A 20699-nucleotide genomic window follows, 5' to 3' on the forward strand; every position below is an offset into this window, starting at 1 on the left:
TAGTTTCCACTTCAAAAAAATACATATGGAAAGTAGTAGGATACATGCACATATCAGCACATCTAGTGTCTCTCTAGGTTACTAAACCTTCTATATGAAAGGCATCTCACTTTACTAAATATTAATGCAGAATTCTGCATGGTATGAGGCTTCAGTTATTCAGAGGATCTCTGCACTGCAAACAAAAATAAGTATTAAAGCCTATACTATTAACTACAGATTAAGGTCACATCCCAATGGTTTTTCCATATAAAACAATGTAATAGATAGACGTTCATTGACCATGATACTGATCCATTCATACAAAGCAGCTTGCAAGATCCAGGCTTTAATATATTAAGAACATTTATTGGCTCAACATGAATACGATCCTACACTCTTAAAAAAGAGTACCGTTGACTGCAGAACTGATATGAACTGTGTTTTCGAAGTTCTGGAAATACATCAGTTATGCTACCTGCTGGCCAGCCTAGTTTCCATTCTCTACACTTCCCATTTGATGGTTCTAAAATTAACCCTACTGATTTTATCACTGATTTGCTTTTCATTTTGCCATGTTAAATGTAAAATGATCCATACATCTGACACTGCCTTTTTAATTATTACAACAAAAGCTTAAAGATGATACCACATCCATCCCCTGCCCCTTCAAAGCAACGCTTAATAAAACATAGGCAATGGTAAGAATTCAAAGGTCAATATTTGCATAAGTTAAAATAAAAGCCAGGAAAGAGCAAGATTTATTAAAAATCTAATTCTACAGTAAGTTCTACAATTAGTACTCTAACGTGTTGATTTAAATTACAAAATGAGCTCCATGGATAGTGTTTAGAACTTCATTAAAATTTACTGAGCATATTTATCAATGCTTTTTGCAGAAATCTTGTTATGAAAACCTGCATAAACCCAGTTAGACCTCCCTAATACATTAACGATATATGGTGAAGTCTTTTATTCCCTTCACCAATCTTCAGCTACACATTTACTTAAATAATCAATACTCCAAAATTATGATGTGTCCATAATTTCATGGCCTTGCATCAATGAATTTGTGCACTCAATATTCTTCTAACATGAAGTCTCAGTCACTGTCAGTCACATTAACCTAACCACCCACATTTTATTGTTCTGTCATCAGGATTCAAAAGCACTTAAGATGACAGTAGCAGTAAAATGCCTTGGGACTTTTTATGCCCATTATAGTGACTGGGTTGTTTAAAAACTGGAGCTGTAGTTGCAGTGTATGATTATAAATACACACAACGACAATAACACAGACCCAGAGAGAAGTTAAAGACACAGGCAGGAAACAAAAGAATCCGAAGTCAAAGACCTTCTACAGAAACCAGGAAAGGGATGCAATGGTGACAAAGGTTTGTCCTCCCTCTTCCCAATATAGAAACAGCTCTATTATCAAATATTTTACAGTGTTCTTATTACATTTCCTATTCTATTTATAAAAAAAGAAACCTGGACTAGGACAAGGTATATTGAGCAAAAAGTCAAAGTCAGACATATCTGCTCCATTACATCTGTCCCAGATACTAAAGCAGTTCTAGGCTTCCAGGGATGTCCTGGTTGATGAACTTCCAGGAGTACCCCTGAAACTAATGGACCTTGTTGTCTTCAGGATACTTGTTGACAAGTATCCAAACCCATTGAAAATATGTAAAACATTTGCTGCCACAAAATGATGATGCAGCATATAAATTATGAATAAAATATAAGCCTTAAATATTTGTAATAGAATGTATTTATATTCTAAAATGAAAATGACACCTGGCCTTGTACCAAGTTTAATAATATACAATGTAATTCTCATTTTGCAAAGTGTTCAAAGAAACCCAAGCTCAAGCTTCATTAAATGAACAGAACTTTACACAAACATGACAACTAAACTGTTCCTCATTACACAGCATCAGGAAGCTGACACAAGACTTCAGTTTTGCAAAAATCTTAGAACTAAGCTTTGCTGACTTCTTCACATATGTTAACAAGGGCAGGCATCAGTTTTACAGCCTACGAGATTTATCAGGCACACCTGGATATCTAAGGCAGAACGAAACACTTAAAAGTACTACTCAGTGAAATGACTGGCAATAGCATACAGAACACCACAGCATAAAATCATCTAATGCAATAGCATGCTGTGCAGTTGGCATAATGACTATATGACCTATTAGGAAACAATACCACTTCTAAGAAAAAAAAAGTGTAAAACACATCCACCACTAGCACTTTAAAACCCTCTTCAGCAACTACACTGTTTTCCAATACTCCTTTTTACAGGTAAATCAGGGATATTACTGTATAGGCAATTCAGAAACTAATACTAAAGAACCTATGCTATATGTACCAACATATAGGTCAGATTTAGACAAGCAAATAGCAACACAAAGAAATAAATTACCATGAAAAAACACCACCTTTCTGCCCACTGATATACTGGGATAAGAATAGAATTTTAGTAAGTTTTCATATTTAACAAAATACACTTTTATTCCCCAGGGTTTTCAGACAATTGCAACAGTTGTGTGTGTTTGTCACAGACATACAATGCAATGGAGGCACCACAAGAAACAGTTCTACTAAGCTGCACAACTAGATTTATTGAGCCTTTACTGCATTTTAAAGGCTGACACCTGAGGATCCCCCAATAACGTCAAAAGGAACTCTGAGCAATATCTAGGTACCAAAATATATGAAACAGAACATAAACAAAATTATGTTTTTCTCCTTTCTGTAATCATGCAACATTTGTCTCAATGGGCCTATACACATACAGAACTGAAAAATATCTATGCACAGGATTGTACCTACTGCTTTCTGCTATGTTTGCAGTCGCTTGTATTAACAGAGAAGTTCCATTTTATAAAAATATATCCAACAGATGTAATTTATAAAAGCTGATGACAAGAGAGGAAGATATAAGAGTGACACACTTGGAATGCTCTCAAATTTAATTCACTTAAAGTAAAAGTTAGCAAACAAGGTAAGAGCAATACAAAATCTGACTAATTTTAGGGCACATCACAAATTCAATCAACTAACCTGCCATGATGGAAAAACTTGAAAAAAAAAATATATATACCCTTATAATCAATTCTGTTGCATTAGTCTATTTCTATATTTATTGTAACATGATTATTTTTTAACAATTCCTCCGAGTCAAACAAATTCAGGGAATTGTTAGGTTGAAATCCATTTATTTTATAAAATTCTGGAATAGGAGAGAATCGAGATGCCCAGAACCTGTCATCAACTAGCAGGATGTCATCATCTTCAGACGCACAAAAATTCTCTGTGGCTCAAAGCTTGCGTGCAAAAAATGGAAAACTAGTTCAGGTAACAGGCACTAGGTAACACTTCTTTGCCCAGAGAATCAGAAGCTGCCATGGAAATGCATGCAGTGTGACACAGAAGCAGAAAGAATGACACTGCAGAGACATATTCAGCAAGCAAAAGCAATTATGAGGGGGATCATTTTGCACTTTCCAAAAGTTTGTTCTAGCTTATCTGCAGAGAAAAGTGATAAGAATGCAGATTTCTAACAATAACGTCTTAGGAAACAAAGCAACTTTTAAAATCAACCCACTGAAACACTAAGGTATCCAATACCTTTTCATAAGATAAGGCTTCTTCCTGCACTCTTTGCCAGCACAGAAAGATTCACTTTTTTTTTCTTTTCATATTAAAATGACCAATTTCTTGAGGACAAGAATACTTTGAAGTGGACTCTGGCTGATGTCCTGGTGAGTAAAGAACGAAATAATAACCCGGCACAGACTAGAAGTTGAAGGAACCTAAACTATTCTTCCAACTCATCCGCGTACATGAGTAATGTTTTGTTTACTGAGGAACGCATTTAGCATGCATTCCAGAGAAGTTAAAAATGCTATTAATTTTAAATGAAAATGGAGAGTGAAATATCTGTGCTTTGGAAAGAGAGTTGCATTGGGAATAAAGTTCAACACTCTTCAAAATGAGAATTTCTGTCTTCAGTCTGTACCTCGTGTTATGTACTCTTCCTACATTTAATAGTAAAATAAGGAAGAACAGTATCTCACCCACTTTTTTGAGTCACTAGTCTTTTTCCAACATATATTAAGTAGACACAATCATGTACATTAGTAGTGGCTTTGAAACCCAAGCCTACAGAACCCCAGTTTCTAAACAGCTGATTCTTATAGATTTAAAATTTGAAAATGGTTAATTAAATTGGTATCAATATTCATCACGCTATCATTTAAATGATCATTTGGAAGGAAAAACATGTCTAATTTTCAAGAACACAATCTTCATAAAGTTTTGCTCCAGAATAAAAATTGTAACTTCCAAATGCAATTACAAGCTTCATTTATCTATATGCAAATGCCTGCAACATATATAATATTAATAGCATTATACAATTCTTTTGACTGAAGCTAAAGAAAAGAAGGGGCAATGGCTGCAACTAGTTAAAAATTACAATTTTGTTTTCCGAATATGGGGTATTTTCTTAGCAAAAAGAAAAAAGAAAACAACTTGACAATTATTACATAAGGGAAATAAAGCCTTGAATGTCCCATATGAGCTATTGTGTTGATCATTGTCCATTCACAGACACTTCTGACAGTGTCAAAAACCTGTATGTGTGACTGCAAACGAAGAGTAAATGTTTTTCTAAATCTTGACTGGCCATGGTATAAACACAAGCATTAATTAGAATTTTGCAGCTTCATTTTAAAAACTAGAAAGTAGCAAATTAAGAGAGTAATAATGACCATATTTTTGCTGTTTCTGGACAAACTTGCATTTTTAGTTCACAAAGTGTGTTTCTGTATCAGTCTAAATAAATTATTAAAAAAAAAAGACATTTTGTAAACAATAGGGGACAGACAAAAATAATAATTCCAGTAAGGTTCTACATTTATAGAGACATATTTCAGACTTCTAATAAAGCTCATTTGCTGAAAAGGTTTTAATTCATAAAAACAGTAATGTGATTTCAGAATCTACATGAAGTCACTAGAAGATATTCTGAAAAAAGGCCTATGTGTCTGCCGTACCCTACAGTCTAGGTTACCTAATTGCAGAAAGGAACCAAAAAACTTCATGTAAATTGAATTATAATTAAAAGATCAGAGTAAATGACAATGAAATCCACAGAAAGATACGTGTGCACACGTTCAGTTGCCTGACTTACAAGGTAACTGTTACGAATTACATTTATAGAAGGTAATATTCATAAATAGGTGCAGCTGAAAAATTAACAGCTGATAACCAACTCCCAAGCTCTCCCAGCCTCTACAAGTCTTCAACAAGCATTGCTGAAATCAGTTAGAATTATAACGTTCAGCATCTACAAGAATTTAAACACACTTAAAGGGTAGTTCCTGTTATTAATTATACATAAAGTCCTTCACTCTTAGACTTTCATGCTTTCTACTGCAGATGTAAAAGCTGTGGAACTAAGCCTAAAGTATTTATTAAATTACTTATTATTTTTACCTTTTACCCTAAAGAGAAACAGCCCACAAAAACAAACATAAAAGACATAATTATCAATGCATCCCAACAGGGAAATCTGTTTTCTTCATCTTTCTGCAACTTTCTTTCCAACAGTTCATTAAATTCCGCTCATGGCATAAGTCACTTTCATCCGCAAAAATCTTGTATAAAATTAACACCATATGTGGCTGCATATCAGCAGCTGATGTGCAGTATTACACCAAAGCAGAGGGGAAAATAAAGAATATGCCAAACTTTAACTTGCCCAGGACTCAGACTGGTTGATTTGTCAACTCAAGAGTGAGCTATCACTCCCACATGTTTAATTAGAAGCTGAAGAGCTTCACAGAATTACATCCAGGGCACTGGAACAGTCAGTTTCTTTTAACTGGAACACACTGCTGGGATATCTAACTGATGCAAGTAAACAAAAGAAAACTTAACATTTTAGAAGTGTGGGAAGGGTGAAGATGTTTTTGCCCTTGAAATGTAATACAACTAAAAAACCTTTTGCTGTAAGATAAGATTTAGTTACGTTCCAGCTTTGATGAGCACAATATCACCAAGGAAATTTTCTGGAAAACAGAAGTACAATGGCATATTTCTCTATTTTACTGTCATGTTCTGCGTTGAGTGAATTGTATATTTAGTGAATTGTGTATTGTGCATCTAGAATCATAGAATCGTTTAGGTTGGAAAAGAACTTTAAGATCATCAAGTCCAACTGTTAACCTAGCACTGCCAAGTCTACCACTAAACCATGTCCCTAAGCACCATATCTACACATCTTTTAAATACCTCCAGATATGGTGACTCATACTATTTGATATATAGAATTTTTTTGCGATGCACATGATTGTAGTAACAGAGAATCCTCATCAACATGAATACATGTATCTTCCCTCTTCTGACAAAGATGCCCTATTGTTGTTTCTCTAGAGCAACAATGCTCAGAGACAACATGTCCCCTTCCCTGTGCAAAGACAATTGCTGAAAGCATAACCTATATGTCTACATCATCAAGTAATGCTCCAACCGGAACAGATTTATAGAGGAAAACAGTGCTAAGAACTAGACATCCATACAGCCCACATTTCAGGGATTTTGTGTTGGATGAGCTGCCATATGATCCATGAACCAAACACCCTTCAGCACCTGGAGGACATTAAATGCGCTGCTGTAACACAGCTCTCTGTTTGGTATGACCCAAAAGGAATCCACTTTGCATGCTCCAAGACCACCCAGCAATGCAAACCAAAGCACTGCAAAAGCAGGGACAACTGGGATACAGATTTCCAAAAGGTTTTCCTGATTTGAACCAACACTAACATATTTGAACTCATTAAGACTCAGGAGTTTCATCTGCATGTCAATGCAGTGAAAACTTGGAATATGGGTAATTTTTCAAAGTTCTCTCAGAGTTTAGCTGCAGGGATAGGAACAGAATCTCAACTTACACTGGTATCAGGCAATTAACAGGACCGTATTTCCTCATAATATGGGACATACATTGAAAAGGGAACAAAAGGAACAGTCGAAGGAGGGGAAGAATAAATAAATAAAAGCTGACAAGACAAATGCACAAGCAGCATCTTATCTGCATGCTTATAATCTATATGTCAGATATCTGCAGATCATCAAAATGACTGTCCTTTGAGAAGGAGTCCACAGATACACAGTCCACAGATTAGGCTGAGGGCAAAAGGCCAGCGGAAAGGACAATGCTGGCTAGAGGAATCATGGAAACTGTCTGTGCGCAGATACAATTTATGCTCCCAGGTGGGTTTTTTTGTTTTGTTCTTTTTTGTTGGGGGGTGTGTGTATGTGTTTGGTTTTCACCCTGGGGGTTCCATTTTTGAACAGATACCTCCAAGTTATGTGCATGAAAATACATTAACGAGTCACCTGCTTTAAGTATATCTATACTAAGTTTCCATTTCAGAAGATTTCATGCTGACTGTTAAGTTACATAGAAAGCATCAACAGTCAGACTTTTAGAGACATCCATGGAATTAATTTCTCAATCTCAGGCTTATAGAAATGTTAGTTAATGTAAACTGTAGCACATGACTAATAAGTAATATAAAAAGCGCAAAGAAAAACACACACATTGTTCAATGTGTCTGTAATATCCGATCTTACCACAAAAATGATAATGATACAAGAGAAGCAGTTCTGGCATAGAGGGGAACTTACTTTGTGTCTTATCCACCCTTTGGCAATAACATTTCCAAGGAAGGCAGACAGAAAATATTTTTATGAGAAGCAACACAGCAATGTAATACATTTTTCTTTATTAGCTTTTTTTTCAGTTACAAAGGAAAATTAAGATAGTAAAATGAACAAGAAACTGTTGGTAGGGGAAACACAACTATCAGGATAGAAAACCAAGAACTAAGCCTTGATCCATACACAAAGAAGAATTAATTGTGCTGCTTCCTCTATAAACACGTTATAACATAGCTGAGGATTAATAAAAACTGTACACGTCAACCAGGTCACAGGTGTTCAGAGGTTTCATTGGTTCAAATCCTCAGATCACAGATATAGCATTAAAAATTAGTTTCTCGGCCAGCTCTCTACAGAGACCTTTAATACAACGTTTCTAATGAAAATACATGATTTAAAAAAGAGGTGGCATCAGTGGGTTCTTTGGTCTTTTCACTGTAGAAGAGAGGTCAAGAACTAGGGGATAAAAGATAATGCAGAGGAAATGAAGTGCTGTTTTAATGTGCCAATGTTACGATTTGCAAGGACAGTAAAAAAAGAATAAAATCCAACCATTTGCATTTTTAGTGAAGGAGTTGCTATAGATGTCTAACTAGTCCAGAACCAGCAGTGTTAGGAAGCGTACCTAGCATGACACAAGCTATTCCAAAACGCTTACCACGCTAAGATAAAATTCAACATTCAGAAAAAAATAGTCTGAAAATAAATTGAGGGAAGATAGGAAAAAAAAAGTGGAAAGAGCATTAGTTGCACAGATTAGCTAAACATAATCTGCTTTAATTGATTTCTCTAATTTTTATTTATGTAAATTAGAAAACAAACGTGAAAGACTTCCTTAGCTAGTTATTGTCCTTAAACCAAAGATATTTCAAAGCTGAACTACAGCAGAACATTGCACTTCAGTAAACCCTGCAGAAACCATAGAAAAGAGGGAAAACTTGCAGTTAATAACTACAAATTTTGACCGTTTGGGAGAGAATTAACAACAGGGCCTTAATCAGGAACATGAGTTGATTGCATTTACAGTACTGTAACTAAAAATAATTTTCACCTTGAGGAACTTGCTGAGCCTTCAGTGCTGAACTTAAAACAACCTCTAAACATAAATAAATACACGTTCTTCAATATACATTCTTCACATCTTAGTGAATCACTATTTGTTGTGCTCTGTTCACCAGAAAAACTTTTCTTACAAATCAAACAGAAAGAAACAGATCTAGGTTATACTCAGAGTATAACAATTAGTATCAAAAGAATGATGAAGTCAAAATTTAACTTAAAAGCTTGCTTAATTTAAAGTCTGCTTTCTTAAAAGAGGAACTTTCATAGTGTGGCAGATTCAAAAATATTTTAAATTATTCCAATTTTCACATTCCTCTTGCAGTATTTCCAGGTGCACGTCAGAGAAAAGCTTTCAGCATTACAGACAGCTTGCTGTCCTACTTGACAATGTAAGAAAACAAAACAAAGCCATAACTCCCTTAAATAATCTTACCATCATGTTTTCGCTACCACAAAGACAATCAACAGAAAACAGCAAAATAAGAACTCCTGTTTCAAAAGCACAATATTTTAGAATAGTTTATGTTTGCATAAATCAACAATAAAACACAAATATCAAAGAGCAAAACGCTTCCTAATAACAGGAGGCAGTAAAAATATATTCCTTAGGAGAAAGTTAATCCAGCTGAACTCTTTCAAGTCCATTTTCAAATTCATGTATTACCAAAGACAGGCCCAGACTTCTTCCACTGCAACTTTTTGACCCAAAACCCCCTCTCTGAAAAACTTATTTCCGATAATACAACAGAATTCTGCAGCCTCTCCGTGAAATAACATATCACAACTCATAGCTGTAAACCTAAGTAGGCATTCTAAATACTATTTGCTAGTATATACAGTAGCTAGCCTCATTAGATTACACGCATTAAGAAAGACAAACTACTTAGGCTGTGGACTGTCTCTTGCTAAGCATTTGCGCAGTAATAATGCAATTGCACCCTGAACCTCTGCCGCATTAAGGGCATTAAAAGCCATACCAAAATTGAATTTATTGTCTTTTGCAAATTCATAGGGATCCCATAAAAATAAGGTGGGGGAGAGAATTTTGCAAAGCTTTTTAACAAAATAAATGAAAATATTTCTCTTCAATTCCAAAGAACTCATTTAAATGTTTTCAGATAATGCTGAAGCTGAACACTACAGCAGAAACAGAGTCATTGAAATCAGAAGACAAAAGTGATTACATACATTTGAAAACATGTTCCAAGGCTCAAAGCAAGCCCAATGCAAAAAGGTATTAATGGTCCAAAAAAAAAAAATCATTACAGTATAGCATTAAGTTTTAATTTAAATAAAATTTAAATTTAAACATAAAAATCTTTTCTTTTGAGGGCATCTCTTGAAAATAAAACTAGAACTACAATTTGTGTGACACCTTTTTAAAGGAAGTTTTAAAAATATATAAAAACATACTGCGTTAGCTGCAACATTTAATACTGCATAAACACCAAGTTAGGACTTTTGTTTAATTAAAGAATTACTAACAGAAATATTCACAGAATAATTGCAATTTCTTAGAGTAGAAACATAATTTGAGTTTGATGCATTAGTATTATGGACCTTTCCTCTTCCCTTTGGTAACAAAGGCCAGAGGAATTTAAAACAACTTTGGAAATAATAAACCCACCCAACTCTGAAACCTGCCTGACATCAAGTTTCTGTCTAGCAGGAGATTTTACAACACTCTTGAAGACAGAGCTAAAAAAGTTTCTTATAATGGAAACTCTGACGGACTAAGATCTATAGTTATATGAGGAGCTGTCACTGTAATATTCTTTCCTTTCCTTCATGTCATAGTGAAATTTCCATTTTATTCTTCATTTGTCATTCTTTTCTGTAAAGGTTGTTGCTTAATTAAAGAAACTAGGGGTTTTTTTGCAACCCACCTTCTAGTTTCACACTTTTGGTTTTTAATTCTTCATGTTCTCATGAATTTGTCTTTCCAGCTTTAGCTGGTGACTTTTTAGATGGAAGCTTCAGAAAGTTGAACTGAAAAAATTTGATTCAGCTGCTTAACTTTATCATGGAAGTTTTATTTCTCAAGACTATTGTCCCAAGAGTATGATCTCTTTGATCTTGACCACAATCGAATTTAATGAATGATAGCAAAAAAACCCACTACTTAAACTTATTAGTGCACCAACAATAACTTGCTACAAACTCCTTATAATTTGAATATTTCTTAGAGATTTTGACTGTATAAGAATACAGACAGGAACACTGAATACAACAGTCTCCATCAAAGAGAAACTGCAGAATCTTGCTCTGATGCAGACAAAAGTCAGGTCTGAACATATTTAGATTCCTAAAAAGTATCACTTCTGAAGCATTTAAAAATAAAATCAAGCTGCTCTACTGCTTTTACTCTCGGTTGTGTTCACGGATGGTGTTTGGAGGGAAAATGAGACTAAATTCAAATTTTTAGCTAGCTTTATAAATACTAGTCTTCACCAGACAAAACTATTCCCAGCTAACTAGAATTATGACGGTAGAAGGAATTCTGGCCACAGAATCCAAAATACTGGAAATGAACTGCCATACCAAATTTGATCTGTGGCTCAGATCAGTGCATGGCATCCAATTTGAGCCACTAGCTGCCTGACTGGAAGACCGGAGAAAGTCAGCGTTGCGCAAACTACAAAATTTAAGATAGATAACTATATAATTTAAATGGAGCCCCAATTATTTTCTGTATACCAACTGAAATCTGTAATGAGCATCTAAATAATTCCTTAACTAGGAACCACTGAGCTATCCTAAATGGGAGTCAGGAAATGCCATTCCACTACTGACTGAGGACTACAGACTGATCTATAGCACTGTTTCGGATGCAATGAGCAGCAAAAAAAAGGAGGATATCTACAAAATTTAATATTAACATTTTGGGACACAGAGGAAGTTGTATACAAGATTCATGGTAAAATCATGGTTGCAAGCTTACCTTACTAAGGCATGCAACGTTTTCACTATACGTGTGTGTCTGCAAGTTTCTACTTGCAGAAGGAAAAATATTTATTGCAATATCTTTAAAAGGCATCATTCTTTTACATTCAGTTTCTCAGAGGTTTAATCTCAATATCAACTAACATCAACTTTCACAAAAATACCACAGAATCCATAATTTCACTAACTACTAAGTAAAAGCAACATTCAGGATAGTCAAATATGCTCTAAAGCAGTAGCAAATAACCATTAAATAAATGTAATGAAAGAAAGAACCAAAAGGCTAGCTAATGAGTACACAATGTACATCTGCAGGTGAAATAATAGGGAAGAAGGCGGGGGAAGAGAAAGGGACAACAAAAAGCCTCATCCTAATTAGGTAAACGTATGACACAGAAAAAAAACAACAGTAGTTGGGTGTGGTTATTTTACGATTAAATGCTAAATAATGATAAGAACTTGGCAAAAATACAGAAAATATGAGAATACAGCCTATCATGCTCTGGCTTTCATGTATATAGTTGTCTTCCACTACAGCAGCTTTCAATTTCTCAAGGTTAGTAGAACTTATTAAATCAGTGATTTTGTAGGAGTGGATTTTTTTGTAATTAAGTATTACATAAGACAGAGAAATGCTGCCTGTCCTAAAACATAGTTCAAACCAAAGGTCTTCCTAAACATACAGCATATGAAAATTAAAAACAGGGAGTTTGGGTTATGAAAAGAAGCCGTATGACTAAAAAGTGAATCCATTTTCCAAAACGCCCACACAGACAAGAGCTTCTGATGTGAAAAATGGTCTCTGCAAAAGCTAAATTGTACAGATTATTTCCATGAAAAGTTAGAAGCTGCACTACATGCAGATTATATGACATTTAGCAAGATGAGATTTAAAAAAACCAACTTTTTGTGTTATTACAGTATGAACAATTACTTCACTGTTCAATGTATATGATATAAATACTAAGAGTTATTTAACTGAATAATTGTCTTCCTTTCGAATTTACATAGGCAGAGATGCTTGCTTAGTACTTCCAGGCTTGTCTCCCTCTTGCTGCAGGCAAGTTTTGGCTACCTTCAAAATGAGGTGCAACAATGTGTGCTAGCCAACAAAGCATTTGTGGCTTACCTTGGCACTGAAATCCTTGTTTCCCAAATCCCCTGCACAAAAAAGAAAAAAAAAATAACCTATCTTAGTATGTTTAGTTATAATTTCTTCTCAATGATCTATAACAACATAAAAATAGCTTCATATTAAATTACTTCAGATTTTGCTACGACAGCAACAGATTTTAAAATATACAACACAGAACAACCCACCCATTTCAAAGCACAGAACAATAGCTGTCACCAGCCATGTAATTTCAGCTTCTGGCAACAATTTTTTTATTATTATTATTTTACAAGCTATTTTGGATCTACAATTATCATCATCTGTGATTACTGCATAATATTTCAACTCATTTAATGCCACATGTATAGTTAACAGCAATGTAAAATATTCCAAGTTATAGCAAAGGCGTATAAAACAAACCAGACTTAGTTTTTCATCCAAATTTTAGGATTGCATGCCGATGCTGTTATGCGCCTCAGCTAGACACCAGTCATTTGTTGTATGGAAAGGAGGCAGGTTAAAGGTTTTACCTGTTTCAATATAAATGAGAAGACAGGCCCATTGGTTTCATACTGATTATTCTTCCAGCTTACTTGCTTCGTTTCCATAACAAAATACAAATGTGCGCGTAATACTTTACCAATGAATACAGTGACAAAAGCGTTGTACGAGGTATCCAGAGTTCCAACATATATTATACCTCTGGCAAATTGCACTGTTGTTGGTTTTATTTACTTGTTTCTCTTTAAACATTGAATATTCTCTTTCCACAAAAATAAATGATTTGAGTATCCTTGCTATAAACACTTCTCTGCATTTTCCCTCTCTGCAGAACGTTTTTCATCTGGAGAGCTGGAGCTGCTTACACTCAAAGACAAACGAACAAAAGCTATGAATGGTAGAAGCTAGCCAGCAGGCTCTATGCAACTAACGACGTGAAGTTTAATTATCAACTTTGTGGAAATGGTTTTTAAAAAATTATATCAACAATTTTCCCACTTTATTTATTTATTTATTTGGAGAAGAGACAAAACCTTTAGTACATTGTTACTTCAGGTAGAAACTGAAATTACATAGCTTCGAGCATTTCCGTAAATTTCTACGCAAAAGTCTCTGCCTGTTATTGTTATAAGTAGGCCTAAACTAAGAAAACCAGAAGAAACATAAAATTGTTTGTTTACTTGGCAGCATATGTGACTATACTGTACTGTCATTCTGCTGCTGTTATCTCTTGTCTTCACAAAAGTAAAAAGCACGTACTAGAAGTGTGCAAACGTGATTGCAGGAAAGCTGACAGCAGGACTAAGAACATGAAACAGACTTTGGATAATTTTTCATCCTTTTAAACAGACGTATTTGTAAAGAACTTTCCTGTATTACCTACGCTAAAAGCATAGCCATTCTTCAGTGTTTTGAGCTGAATTCATACACTAACCAGCTGCAGTCCACTCCACTCCCTGATCAGTTACAATGTATTTTAAGTAAAAGGTCTTCAGAAAAATCCCAACACTTCAGAAACAAAGCAGATAACTGAAAGTTGTTTAAGAAGGTAAGGAGGCACTAAACTATTTTGGTAAATATTACCTGGTCAAAGGTAATCTAAGAAAAAAAAAAAATCTGTTTCATTGAAAGGTTGTATTTACTACTCTATACCTTAAAACATATGTTAATTGCCACATGTCATTTTGGAAATAGATGAAGCACTTTTTATGGTGTGTGATGCTTATTCAAGAGTTGCCCATCTTCAAACAAGGAAATGAAACAAAAGTTTTGGAGCTGTCAGATGCTCATCTGAAGAGCATGAAGAGCTTCCTTAGACTCACTAGCAAGACAAAAGAGCACAGCTCCTCTTGCGACCTGTCAGCTACAGGATACCCTTTCACTTTCAAATCCATCCTGTCATGTCATGACAGTGTTCCACTTGGTTTTTCAGTAGCGCTACTTATGTGCACAAACACAGTCTGACAATAACCCTGCAGCGTTTTTTCACACCTCCCAATTAATTCTGTTTTAGATTAACTTTGAAGCAGTTTCTGAAGGTGTCTCACTTTTACAATACCAAACTTTGCAATTTTTTTTTCAAATAGGAAAAAATAATTTAAAAAGAAAATAAAAACACTCAAAAAGTTGACTTGTTTCTTCTGCAGTCTACCATCTCAGTTTTCCTTCCTTACTCTGCAAACGTATTTCAGTCATTTCTGGAGCAATCACAGTCTTTTCTTCAGCACGCAAACCAAGGAAAACTCAAGAAGGAAGGCAAAGGTCTGCGTCCAGACACATAAACGCATACGAAAAGAGCAAGACACCTGCCACAGACACAGAGCCAGCTGGGTGTGGATCCCTCTAGATCTTTTGCAACTTTGGCTAAAATAAATCACAGCTCTCATTTTCAGCAACGAACCTGCAGCAAAAACTTCAGCAGCAGGGCAAGGCTGAAACTAAGCCACATCTCAGGTGAAGGCGAGGAAGCCCAGGTTGTTTATGTTGCACACTCGCTGAATGTACAAAACGTTCACCTATACGCAAGGGTACGCACCCGCTCCGCTTGCTTCACCCCGCTGAGGGCACAGGGCAGGAGCCCGCAGACTCCACACGCCCACTCGCATCGCTCGGGGGAGGAGAGCGAAGGGTGCAGGGCAGCGCTGAACCCGGGAGCTGCAGGGAGAGCCGAGTGGCTCGGCCTGCAGCGGAGCTGCAATCCTGCCCAGAAGAGGGCATGGCAGGAACTGATAGGTATATTTTTTTCCCTAACAGCTTAGTAATGAGGGTGTTGGTAGGAAGTTTTCCTCCCTTCCTCCCGTCCCTCGAGCAGGAACCCTTCTCTTAAAAAAAACAAAAAAACACCTCCCCTTCCTAAACATGTAATGTGGCAGCGGTGTCACTGTGTTTTCCCAATCTCCCTGCCCTCCCTCTGCAGCAGGAGGAAATAAAGCAGGCGCTGATCACAAAGTTAAAGGCAGAGCTGCAGAAGTTGTGCCACACAGCAACACCCACAGTCTGAAACAGAAACCCTCCGCTTCTGCTGCAGCAGCTGTAGCGCTGGCTGAGCTCCCCTCCGCTACGGGAAGGAAGGCGGGCACAGAGAAGGGGGCTTGGCGGGTGAAGTCAAGCCGAGCCAAGCAGAACCCGGCTCGGGGAGGGGACAAGGGGTGAGGAAATACAAATCTGGGAAGCGATATCCCCAGCGCGGGTCTATCAGACCTGCTGATCAATCTGCGGCGCTTGGCCGGCGCTGCCCCCAACCCCCTTCCCCGAGCACCGCCGGCAAGTTGAGGGGCTCCCCCCGCCCCGAAACCGGGGAGCGCCCAGACTCGGGCAGGAGCCCCTCGGAGCCGCAAACAGCCCTCCTGGAAGAGGGTGAGACAGAGCCGGGGGCAGCGAGGCGACACGGCTCTGCCCCGCCGGGGCTCACCTGCCCGACCCTGGGGGAAGAGGCCAGGGGCGGTCACCCGTGGGAACGGCGGCACCGGGGAACCGGCGGGTGGGAGGGGACGGGCGGCCGCTGAGCGGAGCCCGGGCACGGCGGCTGCCCCCGGAGATGGGGGGGGGGGGGGGGGGGGGGAATCCCCTCCAGCTGAGCGGGCCCGGACGGAGGTGAGGGGCCGCCGGTGGGTGCAGGGAGCGAGAGGAGCTCCGGGGGTCTCTCACCAGATGAAGTCGGTGCAGTGGCTGCAGAAGGTGGGCTGCTTGAAGAAGCGCGCGATGAATTTGTGCTCCTTCACCTCGTGCACGTTCTTCTGCCTCAGGGCCCCCTTGCGAGCGAAGCGCCGCGCCGCGTCCGGGGCCGCGCCGGGCTCGGAGCCCGGGAACACGTCGGCCATAGCGCCCTCCTCTCCCCCCCCCCCCCCCCCCAACCACCACCCCCTTCCCCTCCCCGCCGGCAGCCGGGCCCCGCCGGGAGTCGCCGCCCCGACGTCCGCCCCGTCCGGCGGCCGCCGAGTCTCTGGCAACGGAGGCGCTGGGCGCTGCCTCCCGCTCCCCGCGCCTGACGTCGGAGCCGGCGCGTAGGGAACGGGAGGAGGATCCCGGCCCCGGGCCGGCGCCGGCTGCTCCGCCCGCGGGGTGAGCGAGCCCCCGGCCGCGGGCGGGGCGGGACGGGGCGGGGAGGGGAGGGGCAGGCCCGGAGCCGGGCCGCCCCCCGCCGGGGGGAGCTCGTCAGCACCTGCCGGCTCTCGTCAGCGGCTCCCGCCCCTCATACGGGCGCTGACCGGCTCTCCCCGCACACGCCGGCTCCCCTCACACGCATCGGCTTGGCTTTCCTCACGCACCGGCTTCCCTTCCCTCTCACACACACACACCGGCTTCCCTCACGCACCGGCTTCCCTTCCCTCATATACACACACACCGGCTTCCCTTCCCTCATACACACACACACCGGCTCCCCTCACACGCATCGGCTTGGCTTTCCTCACGCACCGGCTTCCCTTCCCTCTCACACACACACACCGGCTTCCCTCACGCACCGGCTTCCCTTCCCTCATACACACACACACCGGCTTCCCTTCCCTCATACACACACACACCGGCTTCCCTCACGCACCGGCTTCCCTTCCCTCATACACACACACACCGGCTTCCCTTCCCTCATACACACACACACCGGCTTCCCTCACGCACCGGCTTCCCTTCCCTCATACACACACACACCGGCTTCCCTCACACACCGGCTTCCCTTCCCTCATACACACACACACACCGGCTTCCCTTCCCTCATACACACACACACACACCGGCTTCCCTTCCCTCACACACACACACTGGTTTCCCTCACACACCGGCTTCCCTTCCCTCACAAACAGACACACACCAGCCTCCCTTCCCTCACAAACAGACACACACCGGCCTCCCTTCCCTCACAAACAGACACACACCAGCCTCCCTTCCCTCACACACACACACCGGCTTCCCTTCCCTCTCTCACACACACACACGCACACCGGCTCGCCTCACGTACACTGGCCCCTCTCGCACACACACCCCAGCTTCCCCCGCCAAAAGACACACCGGCTTCCTCCCTCTTTCTCTCCCCCACACACGCTCGCTCCCCGGCTCGCCTCACTCACACCGCACACAGACCGGCTCCTCTCACCCACCCCCGCCGCTCCCTTCGTACACCCGCACACACGCAGAGGGCAGCCGGCTCCCTTCTCCCTCACACACAGCAGCTGCCTCCCTTCACACACGCAGAGTTTCCTCAGCGTCAGCCATGGAAACCGACGCCTTCTCTCCACATCGGTCCCCGGGGGCACCAAGCGGTTCTGCTGCCCTCAGCAGCCCGCCCGGGCCCGGGCAGGGACCTGGCACCAACAGGCCCGGGCGACCCTCCTGCAACGGGCGGCACTGCCTCCCTTTTACCTTTACTCAGTACAGCTGCTGCACCGCGTCGCAAGCACAACCGCCTCCATCGCCAAGAGCACAGCTAACCTATACCCGGCCGCTCTCCGCCGCCTTCGCAGCGCACGCTTCCTGTACCTACCGGGAGATACGGTATGCCACCACCACAACAAACAAAGGTGTAGCCCAGGCGCTCTCCTTCACAAACCTTTCCCCTTCCTGCAACCCAGAAAATTGTATACATGCAAACGCTGTCTGCGGCTGTACCGTACAGCTGTACATCACACAACACCCGCTGGACGTACAACAAATACAAGAGAAGAGGGGCCTCGCTGTCTTGCCCCACTGCAGTGTGTCGTATATATAGTTAATTTACCATACAATACAAATATCCCCAGCAAAAAGTGTAGGAAACATACAGGAAGTCTTTTTCACTAACACACGCATCCAACATATGCACAAAAGACTTTTACTATGCTTTTATGCAGCGCGTTGACAGTGTCATAAAGTACTCTGTAAAATAATAGAACCGTTCATCTTTATTTATTCACATTATGCACAAAATGTTCACAAGTGCCTGGACATAGAAACATTATATCCGCCTATGGCATACATGCATTCTCTCATATTGCAATTCATACAGTATCTCCACACATTCAGAAAAACACCACATAAAGCATGACTGTGTGTGCATAAAAACACAGTATATGTGCTGAACAAAACCCCCAAGTCCTAATAATAATTTTTAAAATAAATGTTATTCCCATGGCTACAAATTTTCATGTATGGGAAATGGATGCTTATTACAAGTTTCTCTACCCCAATATATCTACATACTCATAAGTCTGCCTGTGTAAGCATGTGTAATACGTTTTATTTCACAAGACTGAAAGCAAGCTAATTAACTCAAATGAAGTCTTATTTGCTGATGGGAAAAGTGCACACAGACATCTATGACAGAACAGAAATAACTTGTTACACACTATCTTATTCTTAATTTTAAAACCTAGGATTCTGGGTGCAGCCTGGCTGAACTGGTATGTCCATGGCATTTCATCAAATAACTGATGACAGGGATAGCCCTGCTTTTTTTCTAAACTTACAGAATCAAGCTAGATGACCTATAAACTGTTTCCATATGCCCTTGCTTCATGGACTTTTATTTTGCAAGCAAGTACTTTCAAATTTGTTCTGAAATTCAATAAAATAGACAGATTTTTAATTTGATTTCCACCTATTCTACGTGTTTCAAATCCCTTATTCATCTTCAGAGTGAATAGATTTTTCCTGCCTTAATTAACTTATGCCAAAGCATGAGGAGCAGTAAGAAACATTTTGTACTCTCATTAAGTGTTCTATCAAGAAATGTGGAATGTATTTATTTCTATTCCTTTAGTGCTGTATTACAAAGGTATTGAAACTGGAGAATCTTACTGAATCAGACACAACTCGCATTATATCCGTACGCTTCGTTGTTCCTTAAAATCTCACAAAGGTGCTGAATCATTTTGGGTTCCAGTTTCTTTCCTGAGAGTGGCTCTGGTCAAGATTCATTCACTGAAACATCAGCAAGTGCCCCGGGCTCTTGGTTCTAGTACCTGCCGATTGCCTTGTCAGGCCCCAGGGAAGAGCCCAATGACACCAGTTTTGACACTACATGATCACGTTAGGATCACTTTACTCTCTCTGTAAAGCAACCATTTTATCTCAACCCTCATAATTATTTGTACATTGTGATTATACAATTTAGGTAAGAGAAAAGATCTATTATGTGTGCATAGCAATCCTCAGACAGCTAGGTAAACCATTATAACACAACCTTCCCTTACTGTATGTAAACACATAACTCCTCTTACTGCTGTATTTTGGATACACACCACTTACGCAATGCTTTTTTGTATAGGTATATATATTCACCTTCAAATGTCAAGCTTTGTCACTATGACCAGGATACTCCTACAGTGGTACTATGAGGGGATACTACGTTCCATTCACCAGACACTTTAGGTATATGCTATTGTAACATCAGCACCCTCTTGCTGGGAGGCTTTTAACTACTTGCATACCCGTTTTTCCTACTCTGCACTCAGGTCGTGTGGGTGATACAAGAACTCATCCTTCCTCTGCAAATTACTGGAGGAAAGATGCCTGCCCCCTCTTCCTGAGCACGCACGTTCCCACCAGCAGCCCATGACTTGTTCTTCTGCTTAGGGCAGCGTTTGCAATTTGTTTCTGATTCAGGCCATCTGGACAAGGAGTCAGCATTATCGTTGTTTGTGTTCAGGCATATACATGGTTATTAAATCAGAGTACCAGCTTTCCCAATCTCCTGGCAAGCAGCTTCAGAATTCCTGACTCCAAAGCACCATTTACAGGGTCTTCCGATAACCAATTTATTCCTGAATGAATATTTGGATAATATCCTACAGAGTTCGTCTGTGATAGAAGTTCCCATTGGATGGTTTATGAGTTTTTGAATAAGAATTTGATTATTGCTGTAACAAGCACAACTTCTCAAGTCCTTCCT

The 20699-nt window shown here is 40.0% G+C and overlaps 1 protein-coding gene across 3 annotated transcripts in view; it reads right to left on the reverse strand.

The window, feature by feature from the left end:
* Positions 1–16695, reverse strand: part of PRKCA (protein kinase C alpha) — a 162348-nt gene extending 145653 nt beyond the window's left edge. For 2 of the 3 annotated variants that reach the window (XM_030014445.1, XM_030014444.1), the window contains exons 1-2: positions 16487–16695; positions 12854–12885 (exon numbers count right to left, since the gene is read on the reverse strand). In XM_030014445.1, coding sequence (XP_029870305.1) covers positions 12854–12885; positions 16487–16659 — 205 coding nt within the window. In that variant the 5' untranslated portion in view covers positions 16660–16695. The remainder of the gene's footprint in view (positions 1–12853; positions 12886–16486) is intronic. The other variant, XM_030014446.1, reaches the window with a different exon arrangement.
* Positions 16696–20699: the final 4004 nt, after the last annotated feature.

This window comes from Aquila chrysaetos, chromosome 5, assembly GCF_900496995.4.
Source record: "Aquila chrysaetos chrysaetos chromosome 5, bAquChr1.4, whole genome shotgun sequence".
In the NCBI taxonomy this organism is placed as follows: Eukaryota; Metazoa; Chordata; class Aves; order Accipitriformes; family Accipitridae; genus Aquila; species Aquila chrysaetos.